The 22,858-nt window shown below is 42.1% G+C and overlaps 1 protein-coding gene across 7 annotated transcripts in view; it reads left to right on the top strand.

The window, feature by feature from the left end:
* The window catches only part of KCNG2 (potassium voltage-gated channel modifier subfamily G member 2), a 440,844-nt gene extending 423,547 nt beyond the window's left edge, over positions 1 to 17,297 (top strand). For 4 of the 7 annotated variants that reach the window (XM_068234663.1, XM_068234661.1, XM_068234664.1 and 1 more), the window contains one exon: positions 2,547 to 3,706. In XM_068234663.1, the coding sequence (XP_068090764.1) occupies positions 2,547 to 3,251 (705 nt within the window). In that variant the 3' untranslated portion in view covers positions 3,252 to 3,706. Of the gene's footprint in view, positions 1 to 2,546; positions 3,707 to 8,754; positions 8,901 to 17,211 lie in introns of those variants that run through there. The other 3 variants (XR_011020616.1, XR_011020617.1, XM_068234665.1) reach the window with 3 other exon arrangements.
* Positions 17,298 to 22,858: the final 5,561 nt, after the last annotated feature.

The raw sequence follows: 22,858 nt of genomic DNA, 5'->3' as shown, positions 1-22,858 counted from the left end.
GACCTGACCTCCAAGCACCCACACTGACCTCCCAGAACCTACACTGACCTGACCTCCAAGCACCCACACTGACCTCCCAGAACCTACACTGACCTGACCTCCAAGCACCCACACTGACCTCCCAGAACCTACACTGACCTGACCTCCAAGCACCCACACTGACCTCCCAGAACCTACACTGACCTGACCTCCAAGCACCCACACTGACCTCCCAGAACCTACACTGACCTCCCAGAACCTACACTGACCTCCCAGAACCCACACTGACCTGACCTCCAAGCACCCACACTGACCTCCCAGAACCTACACTGACCTGACCTCCAAGCACCCACACTGACCTCTCAGAACCCACACTGACCTCTCCCTGCACCCACACTGACCTCTCCCTGCACCCACACTGACCTCCCTGTACCTACACTGACCACTTAACACAAGCCTTCCCATCACTACACCTAACACTAACCTCACTGTTGCACAAACTGAGGTGACACAGAGGGAGACACTTTTTTACTGCGTCGTGCTGTGCGTGCCACTTTCTTTGGAGCCATGCACAGTTTTTGACGCTACAGGCACGGGGGTGGGGTGGCTATTGAGCGGGCTCAGCAGCCAGTGGGTGGGCTTGGGGGGGGGGGGGGCAGGCCTGATGATGTGCGAGGGGCCCCAAAATTTCTGATGGCGGCCCTGCAAAACACTGTACAATACCCTACTGCTACAAAACACTGTACAATACCGTACTGCTACAAAACACTGTACAATACCCTACTGCTACAAAACACTGTACAATACCGTACTGCTACAAAACACTGTACAATACCGTACTGCTACAAAAAAAGTATTTGGTACCCTTAAGTGGAAAGTCTACAAAAAAAGCGTCCCATTCATGTCCACTCTATATACTGTATAGCAAGGACTGCAGAAAACATTGTTTCAGCAGTCTTACTTTATTTTACCTGCACAGCCATCCAATGGTATTTCAAAAAATGCCAGATAGACATGACAAAGTGTTTTGCCAGCCCAAGGCATTTGTGCAGCTGTTGGAAATGAGTAGCAACGGTTCTAGCTTTGTGTAGCATTATTACTTGTGCTGCATAGTGTTAGGGCCCTTTCACACGGGCAGCTGACAATCGCTGAAATCACTGCCTGTCAGCTGCTCTTCTGCACCTGCTGTCCCGGAGCTGTACAGGTGGCCCCCCAAATGAGGGAAATCTGCTGCAGCCGCACTCAGACTTAATATGTTGCGTTCCTCCACTGCCCAGTAACGCCACCGCGTGTCAACGTTTGCCATGCATAGTGTTACAACCGCTGCACTTCAGCTGCATTTAAATTGCAGCCAAATTGCACTGGGGGGTAGCAGACCGGTGGCTGAACTGCTCAGCAAAAGTGCAGTTCAGCCGTCTGCCTGAAAGGGGCCTTAGGCTGGTCATACACTGGTCAATGTGGCCAACAGATATGTCCCTGTCAGATCATTATCTGATCAGAGAGATCTAGCTGATCAATTCCCCCACCTCCTCCGGCCATGCAGAGTGTAGGGGGCAGCAGAGCTACTCTCCCCTGCCCGCCAGAGCTTCCGCCATGTCTTTTCTCCATCCCCGGAGAGATATTTAAATAGAAAGAAAATATTTCATAAGACCAGAATACAAATAAGACTTTATTTATTAAATGAATTAATATACTGCTAAAATATGTTCACTTTTTTAAATATAACTTTCTGCTTAACCACCTCTACAGATAGTGGCCCGAATAGTAACTGACTGTGACTGGCTAAGCATAACCTGGCCAGAGAGACAATATATTGCCTCAGTCAATGTGTTAGAAATCTCATTCTGTCCAGTCTATTACTGAACAGAAGGACTAAAGATCAGGAGGAGAATTGCTTGAGATCTATCAAATCAATCTACAGATGCAGTCCCAGAAAATTGAGGTTTGCGGTTATTTCCATCAAATTACAGTGATAATTCCTGCGCCTCTTTGTTGAAATCGTGTGGAAAATTTAAAAGACTAAGTTGGTCTCTTGCTGACTCTACAAGTATAGAAGGCCCAAAGTAATTTAAACATATTTGCAGTTCCTAATAGAGAATTATATATGTATATATAGGCATTGTCTCCATTTATATTGATACATTTGGATTATCAAGTATGATTCCCTTTTTCATAGCTTTACTTTTCTTGAATTGCTTGATTTATATAAAAGTCAATATAGATATGATATCATCCCTGCTCGTCGTAGATTATCAGTGCAACAGCTCTACTTTTCTGTGTGAATTCACCATACATCTTGTGGCAGGAAAGGTTTGTTCTTGTAAAGATTTTTTTTTTTTTTCAGTAGAGTCATTTTAGATTAGTTACTGAAATAATGAGGCTTTTTCAATCTCAATAAAAGTATCTAATGTCATGAAATAATCCTGGATCCAATACTGAAAGGAGCATAGAGAGGACACTAAGGGATTTTCCATAAAGATATAGATAAATATGTAAAAGGTCTTTTGAATAGTTATTTATACTTTATTTTATTTTTATTCTTACTCATTCTTTCCCTCTTGTTTCAGGGTGAATGCTCCCAGAAGTGCTACAATATATTTGTACTAGAGACAGTTTGCGTGGCTTGGTTTTCCTTGGAGTTCATCCTGCGGTTTATCCAGGCCGAGAGTAAGTGTGTATTTCTAAGGACGCCTCTCAACATCATTGACATGATGGCCATCTTGCCTTATTACATCACTTTGATAGTTGACTCACTATCGACAGAAAAAACTGGAGGAACAGGAAACAACTACTTGGAAAAAGTGGGATTGGTGCTTCGTGTGTTACGGGCTTTGCGCATCTTGTATGTCATGAGGCTAGCAAGACATTCTCTAGGCCTTCAGACCCTTGGGCTCACTGTCAGAAGATGCACCAGGGAATTTGGACTCCTCCTGCTATTTTTGTGTGTAGCCATGGCCCTGTTTTCCCCGCTTGTATATCTCGCAGAGAATGAGCTAGGTGCCAAACAAGAATTCACCAGTATCCCTGGAAGTTACTGGTGGGCAGTCATCTCCATGACAACTGTAGGCTATGGTGACATGGTTCCACGAAGCATCCCAGGCCAGGTGGTGGCACTAAGCAGCATACTGAGTGGAATTTTACTGATGGCATTTCCTGTGACATCCATATTTCACACATTTTCTCGCTCATACACTGAACTGAAGGAGCAGCAGCAAAGGGCGAGCAGGCAGTTACATAGATTAGAAGAAAGGGAGTGTGCTGGAATTGAGTAAGCCATTCAGAACATTGAGCATCTAATGGGCCTTTAGAATTTTAAAGATCATCATTGACTGTAGAACACTATAGTTTATATATACGGTAGGTATTTGGTTACAAAACTGTCAAATATAGGGCAAGTACAAAAAACTTACTAACCATTGTTTTATGTACCTATAGCTGAATTTTAGGTTGTTTTTGCTGGCTACCACTTTTTTCCATCATGCTAATTATGTCAATATATTTCATTACAGCTAGGGTTAATATAAAAATGTGAACTTAAATGTCATTTACAGTTGTTGGCTGTAATGAGATTTTCAGGACACAAAAGTCATCTCGGATTTCTGCAGCAAGTTATAAACACTGGACTGATGTTGCTGTAATCTTTCATCTACTTTTAAGATGAATGAACTGACTCAATTGAATTTTTTTGTCTTATTATAAGTCTGAACTTTTGGAGAAAGCTTTAATGGAAACCAGATGTATTTAAACTGATATATTTGTATGCTAAAGTTCTGAAAACGACTTTATATTTTCATGGGCTCTTAAAATAAATATGCCTCCAGATGAGTAAAAGGAACTAAAGATTTACCGTTCTTTCTTGTTTCAGAGGTTTTTTTTAAGGAAGCTGGGCCACGATCAGCACTAAAGAAGCGACTTTGTCAGGGTCTGATAAAGCACTTAACAATGCATTGCAACTGCCGTCCAACCTTTTCAACTCCATGGCGGTCTTTCTGATCCCTACAGAGATCCACATTGCCACCTGTAACAAAATGTTTTTTTTTTAAATTCTTTTTAGCTTGCAGACAGACACAACCTGAAAAAGGGGCTACTGTCATTTTAAAAAGTGCCAGTAATTACTTTTAAATATGTAACATTTTCTTAGTCATATTAAGTTCTACGATATCCTCCTGTCTCCTTAAAGTGAACGCGATTTGAGAAGGATATGGAGGATGCCAGATTTCCTTTTAAACAATACTAGTTGCCTGGCAGTCCTGCTGATCTTCTGGCATCAGTATAGTCTAAATCACAACCTTGAAACAAATCCAGTCAGACTTCGGTCAGAGCACCTGATCTGCATATTTGTTCAGGGTCTTTGGTTAAAATTATTAAAGACACAGGATCAGGGGGGTAGTCAGGCAACTTGTATTTTTAGAAGGAAATAAATACAGCATCACCTTGGGTTCCCTTTAAAGCGGTATTGTCACCATAAAAATCAAATTTCAACAGCAACTGGTCTGAGTGTATTAAGTGATAAAGATGCTAATCCTGCATTCAAAACTTGCAAAACGTTTTCTGCTGTTATGGTTTGTAGTTATCACATACTTAAGGAGCACTGGCCCTAGTGCCAAACAGTGCCAAAGAGTTGAATGCTGGGAGTTCTTTTTATCTATAATATATTCCTCCTTCTCCATTTATATCCCTGCCTAGCTGCTTAACAGATACACCCTCTGATTACTTGTGTTTACAAGCAAGGCTGAGGTGACTCAGTGATTGGATGTGTAAATAAAAAAAATAGTGCAGTTGTTAGTATACACCTCAGTGGGAGTGTCTTAAGACTCTGGGAGGAGGACAGCTAATGCATACACAATGAGCAAGAGAAGGGAGGGGGGAAAACAAGAGTCAGGAAGGATATGATGTCAGCATTAGCTTGGCAAGATGGCCACTGCCTAGAATAGGATTTTCTGCTTTTCCTTTATAAAATTCACAGGAATCATTACGTGGATAGCACAATACATCTGTTATGTAAGTAGAAGTAGTATTTATCTACTTACATATGTGTTTATTTCCAAGTTAGCATGGGTGTCGCTTGTTCTTTAAGCTACAGTTCAGAAAAGCACTACTTTCCCTCTCAGTAGTCACTCGCTTTTCAAGCTTGTCACAGTTAATGATAGTAATGATTTACCTGAAGTATTAGCATTGCCTAACAGTATTTCTGTACAGTCAGAGAAGGAAACAAAAAGTCTTTCCTATGTTATTGGTCTGAATTACTTATCAATCTGTACTGGTAGTTCCTAATACCACTGCCATAAATAATAGTTATTCAAATGGAAAACTGAGGAAAAGGATGCACTTCTTTATGTGCCTTTATCTCATTTTGGGCACTTAAATACATAGCTATGTGATATAATGCAGCCCAACAGCTGTTCATAGAAAACCTAACTGGATTTTAATTACTGTCATTTTCCTAAAGCATTAGAAGCATCTTCTCCATTCATGGATGTTGCAGCAAATAATAGTAAAGGTATCTCGTTACGCAGGCTTGAAGAAAACCAACTGTCACGCAATATATAAATTAAACTGAACCAAGCCTATATTATAGAAATAAACCAATATTATCATCATCATTATTACGATTATTTCATTTGGGTTAGAACCTTACATAGGTTTCTTTATTAGTAGACTAACATTTATTTCCAGTGGCGTAGCTAAGGAGCTGTGGGCCCCGATGCAAGTTTTACAATGGGGGCCCCCCAAGCACTCTATACATAACAATTGATACGGCGCACCAAAACCTGCCAATGGCAACTATAGTGTCAGAGGTGCAAGAAGGGGATGGGGAACAGTTTGTTAATGATTACTACTGTTCAAAGTATCTGTAGAAGTGATTATTATGAGCACAGGACCAATAGAGAGCTAATACTGCAGTTGAGGGAGGGCCACTCGGGGCCCCTCTGGCCCAAGGGCCCCGATGCGGTCGCTACCTCTGCACCCCCTATTGCTACACCCCTGTAATTATTTCCTATTCCTATGACAGTGGGGACTGAAAGAGAGGCGAGTTTCATTCTTTTAGGCTACTTTCACACTATGGGCATCCTTTTCTTTAACTGTGTTAAGCAGTGTAAAGCACTGTTGAGTCCGAAAATCAGGCAACAATAACATTGTGTGATCCTATTGCTGTTAGTACCAGGCAGGGTGTTAACAGCAATATGAAACTTGCTTGGGTTATTTTATCGCCCAGCGAGTTCCTTACACCCAATCCAATTGCCCATTTCATGCAACCGAGATGTGTTGCTTCTCATCAGATATGACCTAGCGTCAGCTTAAACCTGCTAGGAGGAGGTCTAAAGTCCCAAGCATCTGGGAGCGTCCTTTACTAAGGAGACCCCAAGAGCTCTCCACTGGAGTACCGCCGCTGCTTGCCAATCCTTTGCCATCAGTACCCACCCCCGCAGCCGTGCATCCCCAAAGCTCCATTTTGCCTTGCGGTGTGATGAGCCCCGACAGAACAACGTACTCCCTGCAGTGTGTTATCAGACGTCGTGCACGGTTCAGGGTGCAGTGCAAGCATAAGTCTATGGACTCTATGTTGTACAGTATATGTTGCATCTCATTGAAAACATGCAATGCCACTTGTTAACACCATTGCAGTGGGATGCAATTTCTAGGATCTAGTGTAAAAGTAGCTTATAAGTTGCCTCTAGAATAGGAATTGAGGAAAAAATTCCTAATGTTACAACTGATCTAGTAAAAATTCTCAAAAAATGATTTCCTTTTCCCAAAAAGGTTTTCTACAACTTCCTGTTGTCTATTAGTCAGGAAGTGATGACAAAACTTCCCAGCTAGGGCACCGAGAGCATTAAAAAGCCAACAGAGGTACCAACCCTTCCCCCACTCTATCCTAAACACAAAAAAAGATTACATGACAGAAAAACATTCAGTATCCAATCAATCTACAAGAAAATAAATCTCGCTAAAGATTTTACATTAGTGCTAAACTCTGACATGGAACTGAGTTAGAAATATATACAGAATACAGTATATATATATATATATATATATATATATATATATATATATTTAATATGGAAACTATTCATGGATTTGTTGTGATTGAAGGGCATTATTCTTAAAATCATATTGTTAAAAATATTTCACAGTAGTCACCAAACTGGTGCTATTTTTTAATGTGAGCGACAATCTAGAGTTGCTGTCTAATACAGAATGTATCTATACTGGAAATACCTGTCACAGGCAGCGTCATGTTACTGTGAGACACTCAGTGCAGATGTGCATTGTATCCGCTCCCACCTGGCACTGTGACAGCTCCTGGATCCTCTGTCTGTCTCTCACCATTCCTTTGCAGTACAAGAAACTAGTATCCAACAGCATATACCATTATGGTTTATTTGGAATATAAAGGTACGCACATTTTTCCTCTTTTTGGGTCAGCAAAAAAAGAGAATTTGCTAAAATGCACGCTCTTTTCTAGATAATTCTCTGTCTCACTCTTTGTAAGTAAACAAATTGTCTAATACAAGACAGCCAAACATTCTGCTGCCAACCGCGTTTACACACAGTAGGTTCATCAAGAGATGTGCATATTTTCCTGACGTTTATAATGCTTTTTAGTGGTAAGCTCAAAATAAATATTTTAACTTTATTATGTACAACAATAAATGAACAAATTTATTTTCTAGTGTATACTTCAGTTGATTAGTTTGGCAGACGAGAGAGTTGATGCATTAACATTTGTATAGGATGCAGAACCAGGACAATTTATTTTTGCCTGCATCACTCTTAATTCTTTTACGATTCATAATTTTCATGTGACAAGTTCCACAATCACAGAAAAGCACTTTTCCTTATTTGATGGACTAGCCTAAGCATAAGTATCTTCTATGTAACAAAAAGCAGGTACTCTTCATGGTACACAAATCAAATCAAAGATAGCTTTATTGGCATGACCAAGATTCATACAGGTATTTCCAAAGCAAGGGGAAAAGGGGGACATGGAAGGGGGGTGGGGGGACAATAGCTAAGCAGTCTCTGAACATTTTTAGCAAGAAGTTTTAAATCAGGATGATACCATTTATTGGCTAACTACAAATGAATAAGAATAAACAAGCTTTCGGCCTTGCAGCCTTCGACAGGTTTACATCCTGTTAGTTTGCAAGCTGGTGGTACAGACAGCTTATATGCATGCAACATCAAAAGGGAAAACAGATATTTTTTTCAAGCATAAATACATCATTAAGATGCCTTAATACAAACAGACCATCTAAATGGGGTAAGATAAGGATCCTTGTTTGCTTTATTGCTCACAGACCTGGTATTAAGATTGACCCAGAGGTATCGTAAATTCTTAGTTCACAAGTTCAGCTAGAGTGGCTGAGACATTTTTAGGTTTACAGTTCCGTTATGCTCCTCTCAGTGGTAGTGAACTTTTGCTGTGAGCAAAAGTCAGCAAAAGCACAACATAAAGAAAAGGTCCAAAAACAAAAGCAATTAAAAAAGCAACATCAAACATACAGAAAGGAGAAGACTATATAACCAATGTTTTTATATTAATGGGGAGGCATGGACCATACTCGCGCATGCTGAAAATGTCTAAAAAAATATTTGTGAATGTTTTCTTTATTGGGTTGTGAATTTATTAGGATGGCTCTAATGCTGCTTTGTAAAAATGATATGCATCAGCAGCAGATCTCTCCCTGCCCTGTATATATTTTTAAACTTTAATATAATATGCAGTGCCTGCCTCCTGACATTAGCCTATCACCTTTCCCCATGTCCTAGGTTGGGCTCAGGATAATCTGGTCACTGTAGATGAGGTACCATGGAACCTTCCAAAAGAGAAACCAATGAATACCAAGAGCCACATCTAATGTTGAGTGTTCTATCCAATTAGTAAATCAAGAAAATAAATGAATGAGAAATCTGAAGTGAAAGGAATATGGAGGCTGCCATGTTCATTTCCTTATAAATAATGCTAATTTCCTGGTGGTCATGCTGAGCTTTTGGCTTGAGTTGTTCTTGAGTCGGACACCTGCAACAAGCATTCAGCCAGTGGAGTCTGCATGTATATTCTAGACAAGTGATTTACACTGCACACTTTTGTATGTTTTTGAAGGTTTGAACTTATATATATTTAATCTTTATACAGTATATGGCTTTGAAAACAGGAAGAATCTTTGCTGATTGATTTTGTAAGCTCTTTAATATGAACTGAAGAAATGGGTGTTACTTACAAAATGCGTTGTGTGTTAGGGCTTAAAATTATTATTATTAAAGAGGATCTGTGTCTAAAAAAAATGCCCCTTGGGGGGTACTCACCTCGGGAGGGGGAAGCCTCTGGATCCTATCGAGGCTTCGCCCTTCCTCCCACGATGGCAGCGTTCAAGCTCCCAAAATGGCAGGGATGTAAATATTTACCTTTCCGGCTCCAGCGCAGGGACAGTAGCGGCATTCAGCTCGGAAATAGGTGGAAATAGCCGATCCCAGTTGGTTCCACTCTACTGTGCAGGCGCAAGTCTCCTGCGTCTGCGTAGTAGAGCGGACCTGACTGAGATCGTCTATTTCCACCTATTTCCGAGCGGAGAGCCGCAACAGCGCCCCCACTGGAACAGGGTAGGTAAATATTGCACAACCTGACAAATTGTCGGCTGTGCATTCAGTAGGCTGCAGCGAGACCACTGTGGGACACAGGAGGATGGGGGAAACCTCGACAGGATCAAGAGGCTTCCCCCTACTGAGGTGAGTACCCCCCAGGGGAACTTTTTTTTCAATACAGAGTCTCTTTAATGAGTTATATAGCATCTTCTGTGGCGATGTACAATAGATTACAAGGTATAACAATGCAATATAAACAATACATCAGTCAACAGTACAAGACAGTGGTGGATTACAGATTATGCAGTAAACAAATGAATTACAGATTTTTACATAACGGTTCAAGAACGGCATAGTGAGACAAAAGGGGAAGAGAGCCCTGGCCAATTGTTGGCAAATAGCTGGCAGATACATCTGGATGGAGGTAAACCAAAACTTACACTTTTTAAATGGATTTTAAACCTATTATTATTTTCAAAGACCAAATTACCATAAAACTGTTGCATTAAATTAATAAATGCAAATATTATATACATTTATAGAAACATATCATGCACATAGAAAATGCATGTAGAAGTTTGTAAAATTATCACCATCTATCGACACCAAGTCTTCTTCAGTTTTTTTTTTTTTCTGGTAACACTCTTTTTTATTTCAACTATGAGAAAAAAGGTATACAAATACAGGTACATAGTCAATTGTCAACTTTTAGTACAGAGTAGTACACAATAAGGAGAGTCAAGAAGTGGGGGTACAATGAGCGTATAAGGTTGCCACCAGGGACTGGGGGAGTGTACGGATAGTATATCAGTGTCCAAGTCCAGATCGTAGGTTGAAATAAGAGAGGTGGCAAAAGTTGAGCTTGTTAATAAAACATAATGCAGGGTTTCACAAAGTCTATGTACCGGAAAATATAAAGTTTAGTATTGAAGAGTAATCAATATGGACTAAAATCAAAAATAAAAGACAACAACCCCTATATTTAGTTGAAGAAACTGGTAAAGGGAGGAAGATCAGATTAAGTCTTCTTCAGTTTTAAAGACAAAAGCAGCCAACCTTCCCTTTGGGTACAACATGATCCAAGTCTATTAGCGAAGATGAAATGTACACTACACAAGTGTTTTTGCCTTTGTTTCTTGTGGTCATCTGTGATAATAACACAGACAGCACTGCCATCCCCAGTGTGATCAAAGCCTCAGACAAGCCTTGTTAGGAATCCTGCAGCTGTCTGATGAGACATTTTCAAGACCTGATCAAAAGTGACAATTACCAACAACATGATTCTTAAATAACACAATGTAAGCGGATTGATTTCTCATGTACAATTACCTTTTCAAATAACTAGTCACTGTGAAAATGGTTATTCAATTGCAACTGGTAAATACAGTCCTGTGGCTTGAAGGGGGAACAGGCATATTAGTAAGCAAGATAACATTTATTCATTAATGAAGCTTGTCGACGTAGAAAGTTTGTGAAGTTCCCCGCAGCGCAGATGCTGTGCTTTCTATCTTAGGCGTGTTTCTGTCATAATTGTTGTCCTTACATCTTGTATTACAATAAAATACCGTACTTCCTGTCTTTTGTAATTGCAAAATTTCCTGATCACAAGACCACCACTATGGCTCCTTGTTTGGTTGAGTCTGCCAGGGAAGTATTAGCACCCTGGCAGCCCATACCGCTCCAATAGAACAGTGTTTGGTCAAACACCGCATTATTAACAGAGGATGTGATATTTTTCACACAATTTTCACACAATTCTGAGAGGAGGTTGGGAAAAGATCAGAGGAAGTCACGGAAAACATTGCCAGTCAGTTAAAAACCTATTTTTGTCAGCCAACCAGGGCCCAAATTCAATTCATGCCCTTCATTTTTCCCTGAAAAACTTCAAACTGAAAGGCTAGTATGGCTGCATTCCTCCCCATGCTTCCTGCTTTTTCAGAGGGTTACTTCATAGCCCCCTCTAATCATTGTGCATTTCCATGCTGTGTTCTGCATGCTCGATAATGGCATAGACTGCTAGAACTTTCTGCACCAATGCAAGAGCAGAGATGTGAGCATGGACCTACACGGAAAAAGTACATATATGAGGGAATTTTCCATTCATCCCCTCATTCTGCAAGTGTAGAATTAAAATGAGAATCTTTCACCAGACAACTGGGAGAACCAGGCCGGCCCACGTGGCAGATAGTATGGTATGTATCAAATATGTACAGAATACTGTGCTGCTCAATACTACTCAATCTGGATGTGGGTTAAACTGCTGGTGGTCATATCACTAGATACAGAGGCCCTCAGATCGGTTCTTAAAGGGAACCCAAGGTGAAAGTGATATAAGGGTTGCCATATGTATTTCCTTGTAAACAATGCCAGTTGCCTAGCAGCCCTGTTGATCTTCTGGCATAAGTAGTGTCTGAGTCAAAACCCTGGAACAAGCATATGGTTAATCCAGTAAAAACTGATCAGCTGAGTCAGAGTACCTGATCTACTGCATGCCTGTTCAGGGTGTATGGCTAAAAGTATTAGAGGCACAGGGTCAGGAGGACAGCCAGGCAACTAGTATTGTTTGAAAGGAAATAAACATGGCAGCCTCCATATCCTTCTCACCTTGGGTTCCCTTTAAAATCAACAGAAGGCTGCACATTTTATTTTGAGCAGCTCAACAAAGCTGGTCCTGACCATGTGATCCAACTATGGCAAAGACTTCTGCAACCTATGCGTAACATTTTAATTGTTTGTTAGCTTTGTGTCCCCATACTAAGTTTTCACAGGGAGGTAAAAGTCACCTCCTCAGTCTGGCCACTCTTTGGCAATAATCTCGTGTCTGCAAATTCTCTGCACACATCACCAGCTCATGCTCTACTGGTATTGGTGATATCTGTGCATGCGATTTCTTAGAAACCTTACCTGTATGTCAGGTATTTGGGGGTTCTATTTTGTTCTCTAATCTTATTTAGCTAAGGGAGGAGGTGGGTAGAGCCTGATGATCTGCTCTGTGTTTTGGAATCAACTCCCACTCTGCTGGCAGCAAGGAGCTAGAGGAGCCAGCCAGGTATTTTTAATACATCAACTCCAGAAAGTACAGCGTTGGAAGTGCTGGAAAAAGACTGAATTATGGAGACACACCTCACATCTTGTAAGACTTAAAGGGCTTGCCACAACTGTTTTTAATAGGCTGTCCTTTGGTTCTCTGGATGGCAGATGCATGACATAGACATCTCTGAACTGGCATATTTAATTTGTTATAAAAGGATGAGAAGATGGGGACAAATGCCCAAATAGTAAGTTCAACGCACACCAGTAGAATCATATATGTTGCTTTTATTCCATCAGTTAATCCGCGCTGCTAGCTGACAGTTCTGAGGCTCAAAGGGGTCCCCTTTATCAAAGCACTGAAGTAGTCAATTGACTACTTCTATGCTTTGATAAAGGGGACCCCTTTGGGCCCATAAAAAATTGTCAGCTAGCAGTGCGGACTAACTGATTAAATAAAAGCATTGTATATGATTCTACTGGTGTACTAACCTATTTTGGACTTGCTATTTGTGACTTATGGTGGTTTGGTGTGTCACCTTGGTTATGCCCCCAGAACATTCCTAAGTAATGGTATGCCATTCTGTACCCATCACTTGCAAGGGACACATGCACAGACACCTCCAGCACTATCTAAAAAAGTGATCAAACACGATTTCCCCACATGTGTCTTTTTGTGGTGAATCTGCACTCATGGGATTGCTTCCTGCCAAAAATGACTACTTTGAACTTCTGTATGCTACACTCATGTGCAAACTTGGTGTGGTGATCAAAGGCAGTAAATAATGAAAATGTTACTTATAAGCTGCAGGAATTTTAGCTAGAGCTAATGCCGGGAATACACAATGCGTTTTTGCGTTCGTTTTTGCCGTCGTTTTCTCTTTCGATAGATTCTACTCTCGATTCACTGCTCGATTCTCCTCTCAGTTCCTTATCTTTTCAATTTACATTCACTTGAATGAGGAGAATCGAAACGAAAGTAGAATCGACCAGATCCGACGGGTTGGAATTTATCTATCGAACCCATCTATCTAAAGTAAAAACTTAACGTGTATTCCCAGCATTAGTCTCACAACTAGGACCACTACTGAAGAGCAGTTTTATACTGTGTGGCCTTCTAGTGATATCAGGGCTTTATGGAAAGAAAGCACGGAAATAATTTCATTTTCTGTTCATCAGTCACATTTACTACAGTCACATTTACAGTCACATTTACTACAATTACCTAATCAAACCTCTGCAACACTATTTTTTTTAACACTGGCAGAACAAACACTCACACACACTTCATGTTTCAGGCAGCATGAATGCAATATTACAATGGTGTAAACCCACATGGTTGTTATAAGTTCTCAATAATCAGAGTTACTCATTCTAGGCTGAAAGCTGAAAAATAAAGTTTAAGCAAGGCATAAAGTGCATTAAAGTGAACCTTAAGTGTCCAAAAAAAATTGAGTTTTACTCACCTGGGGCTTACCTCAGCCCCCTGCAGCTGATCGGTGCCCACGACGAGTCGCTCTGATGCTCCGGGTCCCGCTGGCGGCCACTTCCGGTTTCGCCGTCAGGACCCGTCAGGCTGGGGAACGCGGCTGATACTACGCGTTCCCAGCCAAAATAGCACCCCTATGCGGCCATATGTCCGCATACGGGTGCCTATGCGGACATATGGCCGCATAGGGGTGCTATTTTGGCTGGGAACGCGTAGTATCAGCCGCGTTCCCCAGCCTGACGGGTCCTGACGGCGAAACCGGAAGTGGCCGCCAGCGGGACCCGGAGCATCAGAGCGACTCGTCGTGGGCACCGATCAGCTGCAGGGGGCTGAGGTAAGCCCCAGGTGAGTAAAACTCAATTTTTTTTGGACACTTAAGGTTCACTTTAAGCCAAGTTGTAGGGCTTCCAGTCTCAAATTCCTACTTACTGCAGTAGAATGTATACTTAATGAGCACAGTGTGAGCATTTAAATATTGACACAAAGCGAAACCGAATTATAATAATTACACATTGGTAAATTAGCTCTGTAATTGCTTTTAAATGTACTAAATAGGACGTTTGACGCTTAATGTAGCAAGCACAGCAAGCACATTTTTGAGATATCCAATAGGAAATACTAAATGGGGACAGGTCACAGAGTGGACTATTATTTTAAGCCGAGATTTTAAAGAAAAAAAAAGAATATATATATATATATATATTAGGAATTTCAGAGAGTATATAAACCTCATGATGCCCCCTGGAAGTAAGGTGGAAGACTGGTTTCACCTTCATATGAAGCTAGCATTTCATAATTTATCTGTAGGTAAAATCTCACTGCAGGAAAATGACTGTATCTAACAGTACATGCCTTTTAATACCTTAGAAAACACTGTAAGCCAAAACAGTTAATATTGGTGTTGGTGCTATGTTAAAATGGGCACCACATAGACTGGTGGCACCAGAAAGATTTTGGGGTTAGGCTGCTTGTTGTACTGGCATGGATTGCATTGAGTTGTGGTAGTTTAGTCTCAGGCATCGGTATTGGCAGATATTGCGGTAAGGGGCAGTGTTGGTTAGGGTTAGGCATCACCCTAGTAGAGTAGGGGGTTGGTTAGGCATCGGTGTGGAGGGGGGAAGGGGTCAATTAGGATTAGGCATTGGTGGGGGATGTTGAGGGTTAGGTATTGGCGGGGGATGCGACACACACAAGCAATAGAACACAGCAATACATGCATGCAGCTACATTTGAGTCGTCAGCAGGTGCTCGTCAGCCAATCAGGATGCACTGTCATACACCCTTTACCTGCCATACCACATCTAGCAGCCATTAGCATTCAGGTGGGAGGCTTCAGTTGGACGCAAATCGCAAGATTGCGTCGCTAGCAGGACCGCCCCGTGCAGGCATCCCTCCCACAGGGGTCCCTCCCTAACCGCTCACCTGTCCGCCATGTCCTAGAGCTGCAAAAAAACGTTTAAAAACACACGATTGGTTCGCACGATGGCCAGGGGCCCCGGACCTCTCTCACTGGCCGGGGCCCCAAGGCCAATGCGCGATACCTGGAGGGGAGTGCAGGTGGGCCTGGACCTCTCACACCCAGGCTCTGGACCTCTCACATCCAGAAAACCCACCAACACTGCCTCCATACTGAATGCTAAATTCGACACACACAAGCAATAGAACACAGCAATACATGCATGCAGCTACATTTGAGTCATCAGCAGGTGCTCGTCAGCCAATCAGGATGCACTGTCATACACCCTTTACCTGCCATATCACATCTAGCAGCCATTAGCATTCAGGTGGGAGGCTTCAGTTGGACGCAAATCGCAAGATTGCGTCGCTAGCATGACCGCCCTGTGCAGGCATCCCTTCCACAGGGGTCCCTCCCTAACCGCTCACCTGTCCGCCATGTCCTAGAGCTGAAAAAAAACGTTTAAAAACACACGATTGGTTCGCACGATGGCCAGGGGCCCCGGACCTCTCTCACTGGCCGGGGGCCCCAAGGCCAATGCGCGATACCTGGAGGGGAGTGCAGGTGGGCCTGGACCTCTCACACCCAGGCTCTGGACCTCTCACATCCAGAAAACCCACCAACACTGCCTCCATACTGAATGCTAAATTCGACACACACAAGCAATAGAACACAGCAATACATGCATGCAGCTACATTTGAGTCGTCAGCAGGTGCTCGTCAGCGGGCGGGGGATGGTTAGATTTTGGCAACGGTAAGGGTCAGGCCAGAGCAGGTAAAAAGGGTGCCAGAGGCGCCCTGTTAAAAACAGCACCGACATGGGGGGCAATGTTAAAAGATGCGATTAGAAGCTGTAAATGGCGATTTCCTGTTAAAAACAGCTCCGCCATGGGCGGCAATATTGAAAAATTCAATTACCAGCTGTAAAGTGATTTGGGTGCCCAATAAAATAGCAGGCGTTATCTGCTTACAGCTGCTGTTTACCGTTAATTGCTGATAATCGTGGAACATGGACTTTTGACATTGGTGGTGAAGATATGAGGGGTTAGGGTTACGAGGCGGGCATTTTTTTGTGTTAGGAATGTGTGTAGGGGGGGTTTAGGGGTTAAGATTAGGCAACACCAGTGGGGGTTTAGATTAGGCCTCACCAGGGGCGTCTTAGGGTTAGGCATTGGTAGAGTGAGGGGGTCTGTGTGAGAGTAGGGTTATATTAGGTCATAGTAAAATATCAGTAATCTTTTCTGATATTTTATTATCAGAATTGAGTAGTTGAATATCTGTAATTTTACCAATATTCTACTAATGGCAATATCCGGCACCCTTTTTACCGTGCACCTTTTTCACATGCACGCGGGTTAGGCATTAACAAGTGAGGGCTCATGTGAGAGTAATGTTAGGCTAGGCCATAGTAAAATATCTGTGAATATTTTGGATATTCTATCAGTATTATCCAGCGATCCATAGTAGAATATTGCTAATTCATCAATATTCTACAAATTCCTGCAGCATCCATTTTCAATGTACTCCTGTAAGCAACAGTGGGACACTTACAGTATATACTGGGAAATGAGGGAAGACTGTCTGGGAAGACTAGTGTTGTTTTTAAAAAATAATAAGTTTTAATTTTAATGTTACATGGTTTACCCTAACCCCTCTCCTTTTTTCTCAGCCTTGGCAAACTAGGACAATGGCCATCTACTGTCTGTGATCACCGGTTTTATGCTTTATGTTCCACATACCTGAAAACCTCCTGGCAGTCAAGCACAAAGCAGGATGCCACACTCTGCACAATGTAATCTACACTCACTACACCCTACTGAGATACATAGGGCTGCAAGGCATTGTGTAGGGGGACCTTGGATAATAAACTGAATGCAGCTGCAGCCTTCCTTTCCCTTTCGGTTCTTTCACCTTACGTCCTTCATATTGATTTTTTTATGTGTATTAAAAATTCAGCTTTCACCCAACATATTTGAGATTTCCATAAAACATTTCTAATCCCTTTGCTGATGATCATCCTTGGCAGTTATTGAACTATAAACGTATTTTTTCTGCATAAAACTCAAGAGGAGCCGTTCCAATTAGAACGCACCAGAGCACACACAGCCAAGGTCCACAGATTTATATTAGCCTCTCCAACTTTGCTCTTTTTCTTTATGTAGACCCATATACATTATTACTTCCCTTATATTACAGATTTAATAATGAGCAGAACTGAACTTAATAACCATTTGTTATGAGCAGTAGTAGGTATGTACAAAGAGCTTAGCGGAGCTTTCTTTTCCTGCTGCTGCTGCACTTTATTTATTTAGCAGTTGCAGTGAATTTACAGTCACATTTGTACATTTTGTCTCCTATGTGTGTAGTTCACGGGGTCACTTGCATGGCTATAAATATTGGGCATAATTAAGCAAATGACACAGTCCTTGTCGGACTCTGCAAATCTCTCCCGTGGACTTTATTTAAAAATATCCAAAGTACATAAAATGTAATGTTGATTAAAGCAGATTCATTCAGAGCCGATGGGATTTCAGGCATGGTGATTGGGCGCTTTACATTTGTGCTTATGGTAAGTCTGTTGCCGTTTATCTCGGCTTATACAATTTTGTCACTTTCATTTTCTTTTCCAGTGATTGCATTGAAAGCAATAAACAGCACAGAGCATTTGAGCAGTGTGGAATTATATTAGGAATTGACAAGGTTTGTATCGGCTATTATTTCTGTGTCACACTACAGACATGACAGAATTGCCAAATAATTAGATTTCTTCACTGGCACAGGAAGGAAAGCAAGAGAACAAAAATTAAAGGATGGCAATGACCTTAACTATAAACTTTAATTTTTTTCTATATGTGAACAAATCTTTCCAATCTACCTAAGAAACTTAAAATACAAACTAACTAATAGGTACACCACTTTGTCAACTTCATTTACATTCACAATATAGGCAGTCCCCTAATTACAATCAGGTTCTGGGTAAATGTAAGCTGGGTCCTGTGTTACAGTGTACCTGAGATGGTACAGAGTGCTATATTTATACTTACCTGGGATTTCCACCAGTCCCATGTGGTCTGTAGGCTCCCCCGCCATCCTCTCTGGCTGCTCTCTTCTCTCATTATCACCTCCAATAATCTGGCCAGTCACGGCCACCCATGCTCTTCTGCGCATACAGTACTAGCGCGCAGGTTCAGAATGCTCCAGGGAAGCAAACCACGCATGCGCAGAATAGTGTGACCGCCCAGATTAGCGGAAGAGATAACGGGAGAACGAAGTGGCACGGGAGGATGGAGAGTGAGCTCACGCACCACATGGGACTGGAGAAAGCCCCAGGTAAATCTAAATACAGCACTATAACCATCTCAGTTGGTCGGAAACCGCAGAGCCGTGATTGGTGAAAGGGAAGAAGTCCTCCCTGTACCAATCAAAGCGCCCCTAAGGCGAGATCATGGCGTCAACAAGAAGTCAATGAGATTTGCTGTAACAGCACTGTCCTGAACACAGAGATAGTGCTGAGAGTGAGGACATCTAGTGGTAAAAAAAAATACATGTAAAAAATAAATATATAATATTAATTTAGAATAAAATAATTCTTAGCAAAATGTACCACCCAAAGGAAGCCTAATTGGTGGCGAAAAAAAAACCAAGATATAGATCATTTTGTTGTGACAAGTAGTGATAAAGTTATTGGTGAATGAAAGATAGGAGCACTGACAGGTGAAAATTGCTCTGGTCCATTACGGTAAAACCCTTGGAGGTGAAGTGGTTAAACATGGTGAAACATGTATAAGTGCATAAACTGAGGAAAACATGTATAAAGTGATTTACTTTTTGACAACTCTGGTTTTGAACATATATAATTTTTTGTTTTGCCATTTAATGGGAAAAAAATGCAGTTTATTGGGAACTCTATGTTGGTAACCAGAAGCAGGGCTCGATTACTGACCAAGCATTTGATTGGGGTCCAGTAAAATGTCAGGCCCCAATAAAGATTAATTGCCCCCTGTTCATGTGGTCTTTAAGTAACTCTTTATGATCGATTAAAAACATTTCTGTTACAGAGAGTGTGACGCTCACACGGTTCCCAAGAAAACCGTGTGTACGCCATTCAAGTCGCAAACGCAAATTCCCTTGAAAAATAGTAGAAATGTCATTTTATTTTTAAAACCACTGTTTTTTTTTCTCTCCTTCCTGGCTCTGCTAGCAAGCACTGGCAGTTTTGTGTGAAATTTGTCACCTAGCATTTCTGGGAAGTTATATAGCTCATCCAACAGATGAAGGTTAGATATCAGCCTGACAGAACCAATTAAAAGCATCCTTCTCCAGACTGATCGGCCCCGATCTCAGCAGGGAATCTGACACTTAACCTTGCTGTCCGAGCTTCAAAGACTTCCGACTGAGTTCGTCAACTCTTTCTGTAACTAGCTGACCTGCTGTGACCCAGGAATCCCCAATATTCATATTTTGTTCACATTTTCCTCTCATGGCATAGCAAATCTCTATGCCCATCAAATCTGCACAGGTTGTGGGATTCCGCAGGAAGCTGGTTCTGACTTCTGAGAGGTTTCTGGACCAATCTGACTCCCAGATCTAGCATAAGACCGGTTCAAATTAACCCTCTAATACCCCAGGGGTCTGACCCATCAAGTTTGATATTATTGTTATCAATAAATTCTGATCAACTTAAAAATGTTATTAGATTTAACATAACCTGTACGGTTTTGGAGATAGAATACCTATCATGATTCAGATATATTCCTGTGTCTATGAGAAGGGGCTGGCACATCTCATGTTCCAAAGAGGTGTGTGATCCCCGCCCCTAACTCCTACTTGCTGAAGTTAGGGGTATAACTTAACTTGGCCCAGGTTGTCAAAGGTCCTTCACCATTAATCTGACGTCGAATTAACATCTATCGACAGCCCTTCTTCACCTTTAATCTGATGTCGAATTAACATCAATCGACAGCCCGCAAGGACACGGGCCAAAACCTCCATCTTGGATTATTTCACAAAGGTCGCATGGCAATCGGCCATTCTGGACTTTGATTGTAGCATGGACTACCAATAACGGTATTTGAACTGTATTTTAAGACATTCTGTTTCTCTTTCATCTTTACTCTCTTTCTATCAAACCGATCTGTTCTGCCGGACAGGTATATCTATCTGTGGGCTAAATTAGGCTGTGTGTATGTAGCTTTAGAATAAAGACTAACGATTTTATCGTTCAGTCTTGTGCCTGTTCTGGTCATCTGATTGCTGCTACAACGAATCTGCCCTCTGAAGAGTCAGTCATACTACCGCTTTGTTTTATTATTTTCTTATAAATTGTTGATTTGCTAGCTAGTTTGTAAATAACCGTTTCTTCCTTCCTTCTAGGATTAGCTAGTACCTGATTTCCTGGGCGAAATCGATAACTTTAGATTCTCGACTGAACATACAATCGAGATTGCATCATATATGGACCCAGTAACCTTTCTTTAAACGTCACATTGCTCACAGTCTTTAAACCTTCGGAAGTGACTATTCCCCGAATGGTGACTGGAGCATGTCGAACGTGATTGGGCTGGCTACCCTATTATGATAGCGGGAGCCTCTTCCCTCCCTACTGAACTGGAAGAGTGGTGGCAGTGAATTTACCAGATTTCCAGCGCAAAACCGATATTTTTAGTTTACCGATTGTACATACAATCGTGATTGTACATGTATGGGCACCTCCAACAAATCTTAACCGTTTACTACACACACAGTGAATTTGCCTCCAGAAGTCTCTAGTGCACGAGACCTGCATGGCAACAGTGGCCTAGTAAAACAGGATTGGTGACTGATTGCCACATTACATATTGTCGGCAGCTGCGCGACCAATCTCTATTGTCAGTCTGCTTACCGTACTTCCTGCGTATGCTAACAGGAGCAGATTAGACGGGATTGACATGCTCTGTCACATTAACTACCTTCTTCTGACGATCCAGCAACCGGTCTTTATTGTCAGTCTGCTCACCGTACTTCCTACGTATGCTAACGGGAGCAGATTAGACGGGATCGTGGGGCTGGATTGTCACAGAGAGCATTCCTACAGACTAAGGAATTAGACAGACACATACAGTGTTTCTCTCCCTCCTGAATCCTCCCATCTCTACTTAGTTTAGTTTGTTAGAGCTAGGGTTTTCAGCGCCCAGGGACAAATACAGTTTTTGCGCCCCCTCTGGACAAAAAAGGGTGTGGCCACACATCAGAATGTGGTCGTGGTCATGGGTGGAGTGAAATGTTATTTAGCCATATGAGCCCCTTTAACCCATGCATATAGCCATATGTGCCACCCTTTAAATAGCCAAATGTACGCCCCTTTAGATAGCCAAATGTGCCCCTTCCCCCCATTTGTGTAGCCAGATGTGCCCCCTTTAGATAGCCTTTTACTGCTGCAGAGGGAGGGAGGGAGAGTAGGAGACCTTAGGCAAGTCTTCCTAACACTGCTACTGCCTATAGAGCGCATCCTAGTGGCTGCAGCTCTGGCGGTTTGAGTCCGCCAGGAGAAAAGCGCGATATAAGAGTTTGTCTTTGAGAGAAGCAGGGACACTTTGTACAGTCAGCGAGCCGCCTCTCATGCACGTGGTGGTGAAATGGCCATGTTGAGCGCCCTCACAGTGCTGCGCCCGGGGACATATGTCCCCCCCCCCCCCTTGCCCACCCATAGCTACACCTCTGGGCAGGACAGGAATGGTGGGGTATGGATGGCCCATAGCTCTCTGCTGCATCAAGCAGTACAACGCTTGCAATTTGATTAAAGCTTGATAGTTCTGGTGAAACCTATTAAAATAAGTTTGCAGTGATAATATTCGATCACTATCCAATCCAATTGTAATGGAAAAGCGATTCATGGGCTAGGCATACCTTGACCTGTGTACAGCTAGTGAGGATGAGCCGTCTTGCAGTGCATCAGCCCCAATCTTGCCCAGTGAGATTCTCCTAAAGTCGACAGTCAAATTCCCCATGTGGCAGGTAAACAATTGTAAAGTAGTCACTCTTTCCTCAACCGTGAACCACCACCCAGGGATGATCAATAAGATGCAAATAATTTCTCCTTGCTTTCAAATGTCATGTAAATTATATGCAGCTGGAAATTGGACCAATCAGAATCATTTCCTGTCGGTTTTTATTGGTTCAAGTTCAAATTACATGACATTCACATGAAGTTTGAAAGCAAGGAAGAATTTGCATTTCATTGATCATCCTTACTGCCACCCTATTGATGTTTGCATCAGTGGCGTAGTTAAGGAGCTGTGGGCCCTGATGCAAGTTTTACAATGGGTCCCCCTAAGCAT

Source organism: Hyperolius riggenbachi, chromosome 5, assembly GCF_040937935.1.
Source record: "Hyperolius riggenbachi isolate aHypRig1 chromosome 5, aHypRig1.pri, whole genome shotgun sequence".
Classification (NCBI taxonomy): Eukaryota; Metazoa; Chordata; class Amphibia; order Anura; family Hyperoliidae; genus Hyperolius; species Hyperolius riggenbachi.
Note: the sequence above shows the minus strand (reverse complement) of the source record. Positions and strands in the feature narration are given on the sequence as shown.